An 18,234-nucleotide genomic window follows, 5' to 3' on the forward strand; every position below is an offset into this window, starting at 1 on the left:
TTTATAAGCAGTCATACATATTTCAGCATTTTCCTTCTTTGCCGTCCATTGGTGGAGACTTCCTTGCAACTTGATTGGAGGCGAGGCGTTGTCATGCCAAGTCCCCCCAGCGACAAGGTCCCCCCATTCCCTGCTGCCCCATGCACGGGGGACAGGGGCACACCACATGTCACTGACAACCCTGGCCACCAGAGTTGTCTGGGGGCAACCATACAGACTGGAGAAGAGAGGACTAAAGGGAGAACAAAAAAGGGTCCAAAACCAACTTATAACAACAGTTACAGATCAAAAGAACTTTAAATCTTAACAAAACTTGTTTTAACACAAAATATCCATTCTTAAATTGCGAGAGCAAATCACCACCCCATCCCTTTATAACACAGGAGAGAGAGTCCCCCAGCTGCTTCCAGCAGCTGCTTGTGGAAGCCTGCCTGCCGCTGCCCTGCACCCCTGTTTTCTGGGACTGCTTCGGGCTTTTTTACTACACTTTAAGCCACCACTCCACACCTGTCCAGGCACTCCGCAGCTCCTGGCATGGCTCTGGAGTTTTTGCTACACTTCTTTTGCTGCCACACGTGTGCCTGCCTGTGCTGTTCCAGCCTGCTGCCCTGAGGTCTCCTGCTGCAGTCCAGTCAGCTTCCCAAGTGGCACTGACACCGGCTGCCCCGGTGAGTCTGCAAAGGAAGATCCTTCTCTCTCTCCCTCTCTCTCTCTCCTGCCGGCAGCGCTGCCATTAACGGTGTGCACAGGGGGCCGAGCCCGCCCCACAGCGCCCCCTGCCGTGCTGGGGGACCATGGCACCCGGGACTGCGCCCGAGGGGACAGTGCCCCCGGCCGGAGCCACCAGCGCCCCTGCCGGCCGTGCCCGGGACTGCACCCGAGGGGACAGTGCCCCAGGCCGGAGCCACCAGCGCCCCTGCCGGCCGTGCCCGGGACTGCACCCGAGGGGACAGTGCCCCCGGCCGGAGCCACCAGCGCCCCTGCCGGCCGTGCCCGGGACTGCACCGAGGGGACAGTGCCCCAGGCCGGAGCCACAGCGCCCCTGCCGGCCGTGCCCGGGACTGCACCCGAGGGGACAGTGCCCCCGGCCGGAGCCACCAGCGCCCCTGCCGGCCGTGCCCGGGACTGCACCCGAGGGGACAGTGCCCCAGGCCGGAGCCACAGCGCCCCTGCCGGCCGTGCCCGGGACTGCACCCGAGGGGACAGTGCCCCAGGCCGGAGCCACCAGCGCCCCTGCCGGCCGTGCCCGGGACTGCACCCGAGGGGACAGTGCCCCCGGCTGGAGCGGGCTGGGCTGGGGTCCTGGTTCTGGCTGGGGCTGCTGCCGGGGCTGTTTGCTTGTCTTGTCACACATAGACATACTAGTAAAGAACTGTTACTCCTTTTCCCATATCTCTGCGTGAAAGCCCCTTCATTTCAAAGTTATAATAATTCAGAGTGTAGGGAGTAATATTTTTTCCATTTCAAGGCAGGTTCCCACCTTCCTTGGCAGACACCTTTCTTTCCAACCAAGACAGTGAAGGTTGTTTCTCCAGTGGTCCAGTTCTTGGGCCTAAAATTGTCACAGAGGTGAGAGGTCCCTTTCTTTGAGCATGGCTGTGGTACACACCTCAGTACTCCAGGGGGCAAGATACTGATGGTACAAGTCAGGAACATCTCAATAGGGTCAAAAACTTTTGGGGGATAGTCACCCCAGGACCAAAACACCAACCTCCAAGGGGTCCACCCCACTTCATTTATGTCTGTTAGAAAGAGGCTGTGAGACTGAAGAGGGGCAAAGTCACAGCCAGCAACCCTCAGGGCAAAACATGTTCTGTGCTGAGTAGAGCACGTGGGTGACATCCTCAGCTTCTCCTCAAAATGAGGAGTCACATCACAGTGCTGACAGCACATCCTCTTTATGTGCCTGAGTCCTGCTGTCACAGGGCTGCTGTGAACATAGTGGTGCTGTCCAAGGCAGACAGAAGGTGTATAATGTGCTGAGTAGCACCAGTCCCAGGCTTTATGTTCTCATCTAGGTTTTTTCCCAAAATATTTATATCTCCCACTGACAGCAGTTTGGGAAACCATGCTTCCGAATTTATGAGAAACTTGTGCAAAAATCCACCCACCTGCCTTCTTATATGTTCTCTCTTATAACATATAAGAGGCTCTCCTGTTTTCCTAAAATCTGATGGATGGGTGGTTGTATATGACAGGTGAATGGCAGCTCCTGCCAAGCAAGCCAAAAACCAGAAGCTACCAGATGGGCTTTGTCTCTGTTCCATTTTCAGCAGCACGGTGGGGGCTTAGCCTGTGGTTCCCGGGAGGAGGTCAAAGCTGTAACAAGAAGTGAGGCAGCACAGTGAGTTCATTCGTTGTCCCCCGTTTCGGGGCTAACGGGGTGTGTGTGTTCCGTCGTCCTGCGCGGGCTGTTGGTGCCACGGGCATTGCGGTGTCGCCGCTGCCGCATGCCGGGGGCGGGGCAGAATTACAGATGTGCTTGTGCGTGACTGCTGGTAGCGACAGCAGAGTGGCGCAGCGGAAGCGTGCTGGGCCCATAACCCAGAGGTCGATGGATCGAAACCATCCTCTGCTAGCAGTGCTTTTATTCCGTTTTCTCGGGCGGCGGGGCCTCTGTCGGGCCAGCAGGTGGCGGAGCAGGAGCAGCGGCGGACTGGCCGGTTAGCTCAGTCGGTTAGAGCGTGGTGCTAATAACGCCAAGGTCGCGGGTTCGACCCCCGTACGGGCCATTCTAACTTTTCCTGTATTTCATTTTTTTGTTTCTCCGTCCGGTCCTCCCTTTTCTGGCAATGACGGTGCAGGGAAATAGTCTGTAGGAAAATAGGGATCCTGCCTGTGCTGCTCAGCCCTGGCTGATGGTCCACTGAGAGAGCTTCTAGGCTCTCCCCTTGTTTTCCCTACTCCTGTTTTTGCAGGGGTTCATTGTAGTTTAGGGATAAACTCCACCGAGTGCTTGTGGCAGCTGCACCAGCTCCAGCAGCCCTTCAGACCTCGGACTGACCTCAGCCGTGCCATGGCTGGATTCAGGTGTGCAGCACTAACCACTGCACCTGCTGGGCTGAAGGTCAGACCTCGGCCTGCAAGGTTTATTGTGATCATCTGATGACAGGTAAGAATGGGCTGGGGTACAGATGGGCAGTGGAGTCAGCTGTCCTGAGAGAAGGACTGTTGAGGTCTCCCCACTTTAGTCAGGATGCTGCCCAAGGTCACTCTGCCAAGGTCAAACTTTGCACATTCTGTGTTACCTTTCTAAAATCTTGAGAATTTTGAAGTCACTCAGGTAGTATGAATTTGCTTGAATCACACATCTCCGTACTAATTGCAAATATTGACAGAGCTTTAATTAGTTTGATTTGCTTATCTGCTTTAACTGCTTTATAAAACAGATCCCGTAAAATTATCTGTGGACTTTATAGCCTCCTTGGCAATGCTACAGTCAACATTGCCCATTTAAACAGTGAATAATTGTCAGAAACCAGGTTTGTACAGAAAGTGCATCTGTCAGTGTCCTGCCCCTGCACCTGATTAAGCACCTTAAGAGAGACGATGTCCATGTTCCTCACTTTCAGCCAGCAGCAAGGCTCACTGTGTAACCCCAGGAGGAACAGACTGTGTCTGTAATCCCAGATAGGTAGATGGGCATTAGATGCCACACAAGCCATCATATCCTTATCCCTCTATTTTTGCACATTTATGGCTCCCCAAAACCACCTCCTTTTCCCCACTTTTCGTTCCTCTCCTGAACATCCCAGAAGCCTCAATCCAAAAATGCTCTTCCCTTGTATCCCATACCTTTGCCCCTACACCTGTTCAGGCACTTTTGCCCCTAGCAATGGATCATATAGAAATAGCCTATATGGTGAATAAGGTTAACACCTTAAGGAAAGACATGTGGAAAGGTAGTGCCTGCTCATTCAGGGGTATCTGGTCAAAGATCTTTTTCCATGTGGCAAAGGAAGATAGGAAAGGGAGAAAGCGACCTGCAGAGTGGCTCCGTTCACCCTGTGGATGGGAGCCACCCTCTGAGCACAACAAGAGCCCTGGGAGCAGCTGGGACAGAATCCCTAGCACAGCAGAGGTTCCCAGGGCTATTCCACCTCCCCCTGCTTGTCTTCATTCCAGGACATGAGCTTTTAATCAAATAACTTAATGCTGTCTTATGAGGTAGGAGGGTTCCCTGCAGCCCTGCCTCAAAAACACCCCACATCCTGCCCTGTCCCTTCCAGTGTCCCTGGCAACCTCAGGGGACCTACAACCCCAGGACATTGAACTGAAGTGCCACAGAGGACAGCCCCTGCCCCAAGGTGCTGCACCTCAGCCAAGCCCCAAGTAACTGCAGCCCCCTGCAGCACCCCCAGCTCTGCAGAGCCTGGAGGGAACAAGGCTGAGGTTACTGAGAGGGGCTGAACATGGGGTATTGGGTGACAGGGGCCAGGGACATGGCTCCAAGAAGGGATCTCAGGATTGTAGCTGGAGCTCAGGCATGGGATGCAGCTCTGGGTTCTCAGGTGGGAGCACTCAAGCATTGATATTCTAGAATATCAGCTTTCTTCCTTTGTTCCTTTCCAAGCCACTTCCCTGCAGGGCTTGATCCTATGGGACTGTATCAAGCAGATGCTCACAGAGGCCAAAGCCTGCTCTTCTGCCGTCCAGCATTGTGACCATAACTTGAGCCTGGCCACCTCCCCTCAGGCCTCTGAACTCCACCACCTCAGTTCTACCGAGGGGAGCAGCTGCACTTTGTTATCTGACCAGAGTAGGAGAAACCCAGACCTTGCAAATCTCATTTTAGCACCTCTTAAAGCGGGCCTGTGAGAGGTAGATCTTGAGTTTAGGAATCATCACCTAACTCCCAAAGAATGGAGGCACTTTCTCCTAATTAGGGACATGGAATTCATCAACAGCCCCTGAGCTCCCAGAGCCATTAGGAGGCACCCTGCTGCCTGGAGATCCTCTGGAACCATGCATGGTAACACTTGAGCTCCAAGAAACCAACTTACCTCTTTTAGGTACTTGTAAGTGTCTTGCCCTAGAGTGATGGAGCTGTTCCCTCCCTTATCTGGCACAACCTCCTCATCTGACCTGGCTCCTGAGGCAAAGGGGGCTGTAACGCTTTGTAAATGAATAATCACATCAGCACCACGTGGAGGACTGAACCCAGAATTATGTCTTGGGGGAGATCAGTCTGGTTTCAGATATAGGCACTAGAATGCTGTAGACAGGCACATGGGGAAATAGGGCAAGGCAAATGCAGGAACATTTCCTAGCAGTCTGCATGGCCAAAGGAAGTTTTGGAAATAAGAACCAACAGCTCTGCTCCTTGTATTACAAATCATGTTTTTAGGTTAATACATACAACACAAGCGGCTTTAACAAAAACAATTTATATACATTGTCAAGCATCAAAATCCATCTGTTCTAAGGGCTTATTTAGGTACTGTTGCCTCCCCCGCTGCTCTTCCCAGAGGCTGCTGCCTTCTGCATTCGGCTCGCGCTCGGCTGTCGGGGCATCCTCTGTGCAGATCCTTCCCGGCTGCTTCTTTCGGCCAGAATCTGTGACCCACTGACAGCAGAGCTGGTTTTATTTCTCCCTGAATAAACAAATACATCCATTAATTTTCACATCCCAACCCAAGCATCACCACACAGCAGCTAGGCACAAGCGTTCCCTCAGGAACCATGCAAGAGGCAAAATTCCATTAGACCTCACAAATATCTTGAGCATCCAGTGCGGAAAGCAAACTGGTGAATTCAGCCCAACAGCTATCCGTGCCACGGAACCCAAAGAAGTTACAGTAGAAGCATTTTTAATTGTCATGAGGTTTAATCTACAAAGTAACCAGCCACTTTGTTCCAGTCATTCCACACAGGAACAGCAGCATAGCAAACAGCACTGCTGGAACACCAAGAGCTTCCAACACCTCAGGCTGGGATAAGCGAAAGGATGTGCCAGTGACCACCAGTGTCTGAGACTGTTGCCACATCATCAGTTCACACACACTTCTCTCTGCATCACTTCTGTCACTCAATGAGCAGATTTGGATCTCCTGTCATTTTCTGGGGTTTTCAGACTTCTACACAGGACTTCCAGATGTTCTTACTGAGTTTAAGAGATGAGAGTTCCCCTTCTGGAGGCACAACTGATGGGCTCTAAGAGGCAGAGTAGGAGCAGGAAGCAGCAGTGGGTACAAAGGTAGAAGCTGAGGGAGGCATGGGGCAACATGATCCTGTCAGAGGAGAGAGTGACTACAAATGTCAGGAGGGGATGAGGGACACTGACTTTTCCTACCACTCCCTCAGGTGAGAAGTAGGACTCACTTTAGGAAAGAGAATAAAAGGAACACGATGTACAGGTTTTACTAAAGATGGCAACCTCCATGAAGTATCATAAATTAAAAATTAAAAATAGCGTAAAATTAATAAAAATTAATAACAGCGATAAGAAAACAAAACAGAAATACAGTGGGCTGTAGATGGATGCAATCAAAATGAAGAGTGACATTTTGGCAAACATTCACAGTGCAACTTGCACAATATCAAAAGCTGCTATACACTCTACAGTCTCCATGGACATGGTTTGGAAATCATTATCTTGGATCATCTGTGCTATGGACAGTGCACAGTTACTTACCATACCATTCTGTCTCCTTGGAGCAGTTCCCTGCCTGGGAACAGGACTCACATCAATACTACCAGTTAACACCTTGATGCACCAGAAAGACAATCTGAGAACTTCCAAGTGAGAGCAGGTGGCCATTATTAATCTGTAAAATTTGGGTGGCACAAAAATCCATTCCCTTATCCCAGCCAAGTCAGGTGCTCTTGAAAAACTCTCTTCTTGTCAAGCAGGGCAGTGATGTGCCAGCAGTCACCATCCCATGTCAGGCAGCCAGCCTTGCCAGCTGTGTTGTAGCTCAGGCACTTTAAGCAGTTTCACTAAAGCAAGTGTTGTTCATGAAAACAAACACGCTGTGCAAAGGTGATAGCTGATCTCACAGTATTTGAGAGAAAAAGTGGCAGGAATAAAAGCATTATTCACCATGATGCTTTTAGCAGTCCTGGACATGTCCCCAGGTGAATGTCCTCCCCCTTCTCACATGCATGTGTCTGCTGAGAGGGCAGGTCCTCCACCCACGTACAGCTCTATGTGCACACACACACTGGTACCCCTAAGCACTACTGGAGTCAGGCCCTCGATGTTCTGACCCAGCCAAAACAACTTGGGGAGAAAGAGTCATTTGACTGAAGAGAAGCTGCACTCAAAGCAAGTGCCCTCCATCCCCCTAGCCTTGAAATCACAGTAAAATAAACCAGTTAAACTGCATAAATACCCAGAATATTTTTAGAAACAGCCAGTGCAGACCCATGTACCAGACAAGGACAGCTTCTGAAGTGTGCAGGGACAGGCATGGCTTGTGCTTCCCTCAGTTACACTATCAGAGATAACAGATTCAATTATGACAAAGCACAAAAGCAGCTCAACGACCATAAACTCTCTGTAATTCAAGTACTATAGACGAACAAAAGGACTTCACTGATATTTTTCTTGGTGATTGTCATGGTTTGACACTGGCCAAATGCCAGGCACCCACAAAAGCCATTCACTCACCCTCCCATGCTACACCTGGGCAGAGGAGAGAAAATTTAACAAAGGGTTCACGAGTTAAAGACCAGGAGAAAACACTCCAAGTGCAAAACAGGCTCATCTTAAAGATACAAAGTGAATTTCTTACTAACAAAATCAGAGAAGTAAATTAAGGCCTTAAAAACACCTTTTCTTCCCCCAACCCTTCCCTCCTTCCTACTGACAGCACAGTGAGACAGGGGATGGGGGTTTTGGTCAGTTCATCCCCTAAGGTTTTCTTCTGCTTGGCTCAGGGAGAGAAGTCGTTCCCCTGCAGGACTGATAAGAGGTCCTTACCTTAAATGTGTCTGGCTGCCACAGAATCACTGCAGCCCAAATAGCTACAGAAGCACGAGACAAAGCCAAAAGAGAGACTAATCAAAACCTGCCTCCCCAAAGATGACCCCAGAAGCAGGAGCTGTTTATCTCCTTGAGAGCCAGGCAGAGTTTGGGAAGAATGGTATGTGCACACAAGCAGTCTTAAGTACCAGAAGGAGAAAGAAACAGTGCCTTGTGTAAAGCAGGAGGCAAGAGAAGATTAACCAGCTTTAGGAAAGAAAAGAACCCCAACCCCAAATATGCCTTCAGAAGTAGAAATTCAGAGCTCTTCTCTTTCAGTTTCCTCTCTAGTCTAGTTACCACTTTCCTCAAGGGATCCCTTCCAGTCTTTGAGCAGTAACAAGGACTACAGATTTTTCTCTCACTGGTAAATAAATACATAAATGTCTGTTGGTATATTCACTTGTAGCACAGTCAGGGATACCAGGGCTGCCTACAATACAGGAAAAGAATTCATTTCGGAATGCAAGCCTGGAGGGAAGGGAGAGGAACAGCACCAACTTCACATCAAGAATGCTCTGTGCACAGAACTTGTCCCATGTATTTACCATGTCCATCATTTCACAAGAAATGAATTAAGGCCTCTCATTCAAAAGGCTTAAACTCTATTGTTTATGGCAGGAAAAGCTGGAGGGAGTGAGAGCTGCACTATAAGATCCAGAAGGCAACTTAACTGCTCCTCAGTGACTGCAGGAAATCCACTCATTGGAGTGGGATTGATGGAGTGCTGGAAAAAACCAGAGTATGAGCAACTAAGTAAGAAAACCACGATCAGGACTCCATTAGTCCTTCAATTAGCCCTATATAAGTCACCAATAGGTAATTCTACAGATCTTTTTTCAGAGAAGAAGACATGCAGACCACAAGGTATCTGGGAATATTTTCAGGTGCAAGGCACACATCGCCACCACTCAGATCCCATGGAGATATTTAATTTACAATTAAAGCATAATAGCCAGTATAACCTGCAGGAAAATGCACTGTATGATGTATAAACCCCAGATTAAATAAATGTAAGATAAATCCTTTGCATCTCCAAGGGGATTCCCTCTGCCATATCAGAGCTTTAGACAGAATTCTCCTTGTCAGCATTATCCTTATCTCCTTAATACAGAAGTCTACAGTACAAATCCCACATCAGGCTGAACCCTGAGATAACTCAAGGCTGAGTGGAAGAGGAATGCAAAGCAGCTGGCATGGCCAGCCAGCAGCACCCAAGAGTGCTGACAGTCACCACTCCAAAGGGCTGGTCACAGCTAAAGACATACTGCACAAAGGGGAAGAGACAAGTGAGGAAAAGGGATAAACAGGCAAGGATTAAAAAATGCAAAGATGGCAAGAAGAACACACAGGAAGGACAAAGTTGGCAGCGAGCTGTGTAATACACAGAGGAGTATTTATGAAACAACTGAACAGCAACACTTACAATTCTGAGATCTTGAGTGTATCTAAGTATTTCCACAGGAAGAAAGTAGTTAAAAATGCAGGGCAGAAAAGGACTTGTGATTGTCCACACCATATTTTTCCACACAGGCCATAAAATGGTGTGAACCTTTGACAGGTCCCATGGCTGGTGATGGGCTCAATGTTTTTTTCCAACAGGCACTGGAGCTTGTGAGAATTTCCCTGGGTAGGAGAGCATTTTGACCCCTGCTATGCACAGCTCCTTTTATCCTGTGTCCATTAGTTCCTTGTAGCCTTAAAATCCACGCACCAAGTGACAGACCCACAAATGAGAGAGGTTTTTAAAAGCAAGCTCATGTTAACAACACATTCAGAAAAGAAATTAGTTGGGGCAAAGCTTCAGGAAGTAACTTTATGGGAAGACACTCTTTCTGGGGAGGTGGGGAATGTGAAAAAAGAGGTTGGAGTGCAAAGAGAGAGGGAAGCATCAAAGACTAAGATCAGCCTAAAAAAAGAGCAAAGCGTTGACATATGCATATGTCTAGAGAGGTAGAAAACTGCAGAGGAACCAGCAGAGACTTGAGGGTTGGCTGATGGAAACAGAAAACACAGAAATAGTACGTGAGAAAATGGGATACCTAGTTACACATATGTCTAGTCTAGGCCAAACTCAACAGGGCTGTCCTTAACAGAACCTTCCCCCTCACACACACACAAAAAGGATACCTGGGAAATTCTTTCTATTTCAAACCAGCACTTTCCCTCCCAAATGAAATGCTGAGGGACCATTTTGAATGTAGCTTGAATTAAGCAGCTAAATATGCCAGATGGATGCTCCAATACCCACACACAGCAATTTGCAGGCAGCTGTCATGGATTCAGTTACCAGCCAACACAGAATGCCATGGCTGTGTTCTGTCAGAAAATACAGAGCTACTCATTTCAGACTCTCTGATGCTTCATCAGCACGAAAGCTGAAATAACTACAGGACATCCCCCACCACCAATAGTGCTCATCAGAACTGCTGCATCAGACTTATCTTAGCTGTTTTTAAAAGCCTCCAGGCACCATGATGTGCTGGGAAGCCTAAGCCAGGATCTCATTACTGATACAACTGGAGCAGAGCAGGCTTGGGTGATCTTTGGTGGGACCAGGATTCCTACAGCCACTTGTCTGCCTTCTGACAGGGGAGGGAGTGCAGGGGCTGAGCTGAAAGGCATGAAGCAGCTTGAGAAGCTTGCACAGGACAATTGCTATTCTTGTTACAAGCACAGAGCTTGGGCTGTAACCACACAAGTCCCAGTGGTACAGAAGAGGCATCTCCCCTAGCCAAATGCCTGGTCCTGCATGGAAGCTGCACTGTCCTCCTCTTAAATGGAAGCAGCATCTTCCAACAAGAGATTGCAGAGCCAACAGCAGGTAGCACTTAAGTTCCCCTTCTTTACAGCAGCTCCTAAAGGGAAAGGAGGCAAGGCACGGCAAATGGAGCACTCCTGCAGAACAGAGCCAGCCCAGAGGCCACCCCCAGACACCCTATTAACACTTACCCAACTCCTGAAGGATGGACTTGGACTGTGCTCCCAATGAGAAAGCTCAGTGAAAGAGAAGTGATTCTTTTTCAAGTTGAAGGATGGTAAGTTTTGACCAGGTACTGGGAAGAAATTCTCCCCTGTGAGGGTGGGGAGGCCCTGGCACAGGGTGCCCAGAGCAGCTGTGGCCCCATCCCTCAAAGTGTCCAAGGCCAGGCTGGACAGGGCTTGGAGCAGCCTGGGATAGTAGAAGGTGTCCCTGCCCATGGCAGGTCAGGTGGAATGAGATGAGCTTTACAGTCCTTTCCAACACAAACCATTCTCCTCTTAAAAGCAGGACTGTACAAAATACATCCTTCATATTAACAGGACTTATCAGCACTTATACTTACGGAAATAAAAACACAGGACTAAAGTTGTGATAAGCCCCTTCTGAGCTTAAATTCTGCCTGAAGCATTTTCTGAGCATTAGCTCTTCAATGATAATTTTATTTACAAAGGAATTAGCTGATGTTGCTGGGTGCTGTGTGACAGCAAAGCCACCTGGGCTGGCAGAAACTAAAAAGAGAAGCTTTCATTCAAAGTGAGTTAGGGCTCTAATTTAACACAAGCTTACAGAAAACATAAAACCTGACACAGCTGGAAAGACCAAGCCCTCTGACAAGGTACAGAAGTGGTGCTCATCAGAATTTGGTCAGACATGAATGTGAAAAGAAACAGGAGGCCCAAGTGCCTCTTCATCACCATTACCAAGCAACAGCTTGCAAAGAGGGCAAAATCCAAGCCTAGTATTTAATATTTGACCACATCTGCAGCAAAACTGTGGCTTGATGGGCACAATCTTTGTGTTTCACCAATTCCAGTGCATTAACTTGCAGCGAGGACATATTTTAACCTTGGGAAATAAGGCAGCAATCTGCCAAACTGACTGCTGAAAGCCAAAATAATCCTATTTTTTGGAAATATTTACAACAATACACCATCCTTCCCTGAACTTCACTACACTTCTTTGGTGCAAGGGAGTGTCCCAGAGCACTCCAGGATATCAACATGTCAATTTTAATGGGATACTACGAAGCGAAAAGCCTAGCTGGACACACTAAGACTGAAATCTGACTCAGACTAGGAGATGTTCTGCTAAAGATGGAGAAGGAGCACCAAATTAAGCTCTCAAGACAAGTACTAACTCCTGCAATCTCAGCCTCCCTTAGGTGCCTGCAGCAGCCTGACAGAAGGCAACAGTTAAGGGCACATCAACTCTACCTTAGGGCTTCTGGCTTTTCCTCTTGAGAAACTTAATGGTGATTAAAAACAAGTGCCCATTGGCCTGTCTCAAACCTGAGCTAGCCCACTACTGGCTAAGATTAACTCATAGCAGTAGCCCACTGCTAGAAAAAAAAGCCTCACTTGTCCAGAAAGTACCACTCATAGAGCATACATGAGAGAAGAAAAGCTGTTCAACATTACAGACTGGAACAAAAACCTCAGCAACACTCCTTCATAGTTTGAGCAGCCTGTAACAGCTGGAGCACCCAACAGAGGGAGCAAAATGAAAAAAAAAATAATTTATTCAACATCTCTGCTCTTTTGGGAGGTTTTCTCTTAATGTGGTACCAGAATGGCACACTGCTTCACACTTGAAAAAATCCAAGCGCTGCATCTCTCTCATTTTGTTTAAGAAAAAATAGTCATAGTCAGACAGGGGTCTTCCCTTGCCCCTGTGCCTACCCATAGTCATTTCTCAGTCACATGTGAGGCTGTTCTCTTCACCACAACCACCTTCTCTACAGGGAATTCGTAATCAAGAGCATCTCCTGAGAAAGGGAAACCTGTTCATGGTGAGCCCAAGGCGTCCTGGACACTTTACCCACACACTCCATTTGGGCTTCAGCAAACTTCCTGAGTTCCCCTCGGCTGCTCAAAGAGGGAATCCTCCTTGAGCTCAGCCATTATGAAGGTGTCAGATTGTGGCATAACTCCTTTATCCCAAAACTGACTGCTTTTCAAATTAATCCCCTTCTCAACTTCACTTATGACTGGACTTGCAAGCACAGCCAAGAAAATAAACATGTCCAGCCATCACCAGTGCCCCTTTCTGACACACTTCTGAGCACAAGAGAAATGAACTTTTCCACTGTGAATCCAGGCTTAGTGACAGCACTTATTTTAATTACTTCTCTTTAAATCTTTTGGAAGTAATCCACAGAGCTGGCAAGCCAAAAGTCACTTCAGGGAGTAAATAGATATTTTATTTGATCTGGTTAGGAATAAAATAATTTATATATATAGGGCACAAGTTCAGGGCTATGGTTGTTACTGTCCATGGAGATTAGAGTAGAAAGGCGAGATAAATGCATTCAAAAGCAGTTACTATTTTAGCTGACAGTCCCCTACAGCCTTCTATTTCATCTTCCAACACAAATACCATCTCTAGAGGACGGAAACCGCTGCATGAGTGTTAGAAGCCACCACGCACATGAGAATAAAGGAAGCAACACAGCTCTCCTCCTTTGCCAGGGATTCCTCATGGCCCGGAAACTTTTAACTTTTTCTGAGTTAGACGCAAACAAAGCAGTACTGAATAATATCGTAAATCAAAGAGGTTTTTCTGTTAAGGGCTTGGCGAGCAGAGCCAGGAGGCTACAAAACGCACCACAAGAACTGCAGTAATCTCCCGGCAGGGCCCTCGCTGCCCAAAACCGATGACAAACAGGGCTCACGCCGAGCGGGGCTCGCGCCGAGCGGGGCTCGCGCCGAGCGGGGCTCGCGCCGAGCGGGGCTCGCGCCGAGCGGGGCTCGCGCCGAGCGGGGCTCGCACCGAGCGGGGCTCACACCGAGCGGGCCCCCCGGGCCGAGCCGCCCCCCGGTCCCGGCCGAGCGAGCCGCGGGCCCCTTCCCGCGGCGGCCCGGGCGCGGGGCAGCGCCAGGCGCGCTCCGGGCCGCAGCGGCCGCAGCGCGGGGCCGGGGGGCGGCAGGCTGCGGCCGTCCTCGGCGCGGGAACACCCCGGGGAAGGGCCCGGCGCCGCCCCCGGCCCGCCCCGCTCCGCCCCCGCCCGCCGCGTACCTCGGGTGTCGGCGGGGATCGGCATCGGAGCCGGCGCGGCCGGGCCGCCCTCGGGCCCCGGCGGGAGCCGCTGCCCGGCGCACATCGACTTCAGCACCTGGAACACGGCGAGCGGCGCCACGTTCATGCGCAGCAGGTCCAGCAGCACCCTGCGGGGGAGACACCCGGCACCGGGAGCACCCGTCAGAGGGGACTCCGGCGGCACCGGCGGCTCCCGCGGGCACCGCCCCCGCCGCTCACCGGAACACCTCCGGGTCCAGCCCGCTGCCCGCCGCCTGCGCCAGCTCGAACAGTTCCGCCTCCTCCGCGCTCAGCAGCTGCTTCCGCCGCAGCCGCGTCTCCGCCATCGCCGCCGTTGCCGCCATTCCCGCCGCCCCCTCCGACATGGCTGCGCGGCCCCGCCCCTCACGGCCCGGCCCCGCCCACCGCCGGCCCGGCCCCGCCCCCTCACTGTCCGGCCCCGCCCCTCACTGTCCGGCCCCGCCCCTCACGGCCCGGCCCTGCTGCTCCCGGCGCGGCCGGCAGGCGGCAGCCGCGCTCCAGCCGCGCCCCGCGTAGTGACCGCGGCCGTGTGCAGGGCTCGGTGTGCGGTGTGCGGGGTCTGCTGCGCGGTGTGCAGTGTGCACTCTCCGGTGTGCGGGGTCAGCTGTGCGGTGTGCACTCTCCGATGTGCGGGGGCCGGTGTCCCGTATCCGCCCCGCTGCCCTCTGAGCAGGGCAGGACCCAGCGAGGGCCGCTGAGCGCGCAAAGGGCAGCGCGGCACCTTCGGGTGCGGAGATGCCGTGAGGCCTCGCGGAGCTACGGGGAACCCGCGTTCTCGTCCGCACCTTCCCCTGGGCCGGGCAGCAGCTGCCCCGAACGCGCTGCAGCCCCCGAGCCCAGAGAGCATCTGGCCTTGCATGGGGAAGGAAACTGGAAATTTGGGTCTTGAGTGGCACCGTGTCGAAGAGCTGTCAAACTGAGATTGGAATTCTTCTATCTAAATGGAAATGAGCTGTCGCCATCAGGGAGGGATGGTCCGTCGCTGCTGTCCCCAGCACACACAGGCCCTGGAGCTGTGGTGTTAATGTAGAGCAGAGCAGAGGGTCACTGTGTTCTCCCGGCATTGCCATGAGAGACCCCATCCCATCCCTCACCAAGCCACTGGAGACACATGCTCCCACTCCACATTCCAAGCAACCTGAGGGTCTGTCAAAAGGTGACCTCATTACCCTGCATCATGCCTGGGATGTTTTGGGGAGGGAGACAGCCACACCACCAGCAAGGCACTGGGATGGTCTCACTTGGAAGATCAAAGAATCCTAGGTTTGGGTTGGAAGGTCATATAGTCCAACCTCCTGTTGTGAGCAGGGACATCTTTAATTAGATCAGGTTGCTCAAAGTCCTGTCCTACCTGGCCTTGAATGTTTACACACATGGGACTTCTACTCTAGGCAACCTGTATCAGGGTTTTACCACCCACACTGTAAAATACTTCTTATATCTTATCTAAATCGATGTTCCTTTAGCTTAAAACAATCTCCCCTTCTACATGCCTGACCATGCTGGTTTGGAGACAGGCATCCAAAATTGTGCAAGGAAAAGGAGAGAACTGCTCACAGGTCTAGACTCAAAATTAGGTGCAGAGATGTCTTGGGACAATTTCCAAACAGGACACCAGGAGCAAGTAAGTGGTTTGGAAGGATGCAGGGAACCATACTGAAGGGACTGGGTGAGGGCGGTCTCCAAGTCAGAAGTTGAAACTTGTCCTTCGGGTCAAACATTTGGTCCATAGGAAAAGATTAGAGGAAGTATTCAGCTGAGCCATGTCTGTGCCAGTGCACGTGTGCCATCTATGTGCTACCCTGCACATTCCATTGGCAGCCTGAAGGGATCAGGAGCAAATTTCTCTCCTTTGCTCTAAACTCTGGCAGCTGAGCTGTTGAGTTATCGGATCCTCCTGTAGATTGCTGTGGTTAGAGGCAAAACACAGGCCACAGCATTCTCAGGGATACTGAAGTAATTTAAGCACCCCTGTCAGGGCTGGGGTTTAAAACTAATCACTAGGTTTGGGCTTCAAGGAATTTCTCCAGGCCAGAGGGGCAGGAAAGAGGCATGGATGACAATGTGAGGGTTTAACCCAGTCCCACAAGGATCAGTTGCTGGCTCTCTCCAGCTTCTGAGGTACTTAGGAGCCTTGATGACTTGTGCTAGGATGGCTGACATGAGGCTTGGCACTAACCAGAGGGCTTCATTTCTAGCAGGTGGGAGACATTAGGGACAGAATTCAGTGAACACACTCCAGCTTCCCACGTGGGCAAGCTCCAGTTCCACCCTCTATCAGTGTTTTATCCCTCGTGGTTGCCTCCATCCTGCAAAAACTACATATTTTCATAGAATCGTAGAGTGGTTTGTGTTGGAAAGGACCTTAAAGATCATCTTGTTCCAATATCCTGCCATGAGCAGGGACACTTCCCTATCCCAGATTGCTTCAAGCCCCATCTATCCTGGCCTAGAACACTTTTTGTGGGATGAACAGCTACAGCTTCTCTGGGCAACCTGTGCCAGGGCCTCACCACCCTCTCAAGCCAAGAATTTCTTCTTATCTCTTCTAAACCTGCACTCTTTCAGTTTAAAACCATCCCCCTCCTTGTCCTGTCAGTGCAGGCCCTTGTCCAAAGTCCCTCTCCAGCTCTCCTGAAGACCCTGAGGGCACTGGAAGGGGCTTTAAGGTCTCCTTGGAGTCCTGTCCTCTCCAGGCTTAACAGCCTGAATTCCTTCAGCCTGTCTTCATGGGAGACAGCCGTGTGAGCATCATTTTGTTCAGTGAGGTCCTGTGCAGGGGTAACAGCCTCAAGCTGACCCATAACCAGGCAGTGGCACAAGGCCAGGGCTGCACCAGCTCAGCCCCAACACCGTGCACGAGCTGTTCCCAGCAGTGCTAATCCAATTACAAAACAAACTTCCTTCCTCCATTATCAGGACCTGCAGTATGCTAAACCAGCCCAGCGATTATGGAGGGCTTAGTGAGGGACTAGCGATCAGGCGATGAATGACAGAGCTGTTTCAAGTACTGGGAGGAGGGATACACAGCACAGGCAGTTGGGAGGACAAGGGGGGATTGCTGGGACAAGGGGATTAGGAATTACTATAAACAAAGGTCTTTGGTCTAACTTTCTGCTCCCAACAGGGTTAACCTTAAAGCCACATAAGGCTGTTCATGCTCTTGTCTCTCCTGGGGATAAGCATCCCCATGAATGGGGACCCCTGTCACCTCTCTAACCCTGCTCAATGTCCGCCCTCACCCACCCCATTCCCAAACAATGCTCACTTCAGTCACAGGATGGCAAGGCAGCACTAAAACACCCTTTTTCAAGAGAAATTCAGTTCACATTTTCTGGGGAGCTGTTCACCTCCCACCGAGGATGCTAGGACTGGAGTCGTGTATTTTTGGTGGTCAGGACAAAGGAAGGGGTTATTTCCCTTTATTTAGCATTGGTGAGACCACACCTGGATACTGTTTCCAAGTACATGAAGAGAGAAAGAGAGTCAGAGAATCCTGCTGAGGATGGTCGGGGGCAGAACAAGGGAGTTTCACTTCTTTAGCCTGGAGAAGAAAGGGCTCAGGAGGGATGTAATTCCCACAGCAACGACCAGAAGTGGCAAAGAGCCACTTTACTAAGCACTTGGACACACAGCGCAGCTGCAGGGCAGTCCTGCTGGTCCATGACTAGTTCTGGGGAGCTGGTGCAATGCACAGAGGTCTCATTCCTCTCATCCCTGTGCTCAGCAGGAATGCACCTGAGAGGGAGCCAGGCTGCTTGAGCAGGATTTCACTGTAAGGCTGCACAGCCAGCACTGGCTCCCAGGCAGTTTGCTCCCTGCCTAAGCTCCTCAGGAAAACATCCCCACACTATGTGGGGAGCTGCACAGACACAAGAAACCTCTTTGCCATCCACAGCCTCCAAGCAGACAGAGGATCCCCCATGATGAGCTGTTCACTGGAGCCATCAAGGCACAGCAGGGCTGCTAAGTGGCACTTGAAACCTTCTAATTTCAGAAAGGGCACCCAGCAGCATCGCTGCAGATTCCTGCATGTCTGGCCCTTCCTGCAGGCTCTGGGAGAAAAGCCCTCCCACTGGAGTCACCTCCATCCCCACTGGACAAAATGCCTCCCTGGGATGGAGAGAGGCAGCCAGAGCTGCCAGCAGCCAAGTGGGCTGTAAGGAGACACCGACCGGCTCAATCCGCTGCCTTTTAAGGAGCGGCAGAGGCTGAGGCATCCTGGAAC

At 50.9% G+C, this 18,234-nt stretch overlaps 3 protein-coding genes and 2 non-coding genes across 5 annotated transcripts in view; 3 read left to right on the forward strand and 2 right to left on the reverse strand.

Moving 5' to 3' along the window:
* RAB8B (RAB8B, member RAS oncogene family) overlaps window positions 1-18,234 on the forward strand; it is a 79,040-nt gene that overhangs the window by 46,923 nt on the left and 13,883 nt on the right. The window lies entirely within an intron of this gene.
* TRNAM-CAU (transfer RNA methionine (anticodon CAU)) lies at window positions 2,507-2,578 on the forward strand. Its single transcript has one exon. It is a non-coding gene; the product is annotated as a tRNA-Met (tRNA).
* Window positions 2,659-2,732, forward strand: TRNAI-AAU (transfer RNA isoleucine (anticodon AAU)). The gene has a single exon. It is a non-coding gene; the product is annotated as a tRNA-Ile (tRNA).
* Window positions 5,321-14,385, reverse strand: LOC136367150 (mitotic-spindle organizing protein 2B-like). The gene is made up of 3 exons (XM_066328600.1): window positions 14,205-14,385; window positions 13,965-14,113; window positions 5,321-5,594 (listed from the first exon to the last, which is right to left on the reverse strand). Exons 1-3 carry the CDS (start codon window positions 14,348-14,350, stop codon window positions 5,434-5,436), a joined length of 456 nt encoding a protein of 151 aa, XP_066184697.1. The 5' UTR covers window positions 14,351-14,385; the 3' UTR covers window positions 5,321-5,433.
* The window catches only part of SHF (Src homology 2 domain containing F), a 31,538-nt gene continuing 18,675 nt past the window's right edge, over window positions 5,372-18,234 (reverse strand). The window contains exon 7 of the mRNA XM_066328597.1: window positions 5,372-5,594. Coding sequence (XP_066184694.1) covers window positions 5,585-5,594 — 10 coding nt within the window. The 3' untranslated portion in view covers window positions 5,372-5,584. The remainder of the gene's footprint in view (window positions 5,595-18,234) is intronic.

The sequence above is a fragment of the Sylvia atricapilla genome, chromosome 13 (assembly GCF_009819655.1).
Source record: "Sylvia atricapilla isolate bSylAtr1 chromosome 13, bSylAtr1.pri, whole genome shotgun sequence".
Taxonomy (NCBI): Eukaryota; Metazoa; Chordata; class Aves; order Passeriformes; family Sylviidae; genus Sylvia; species Sylvia atricapilla.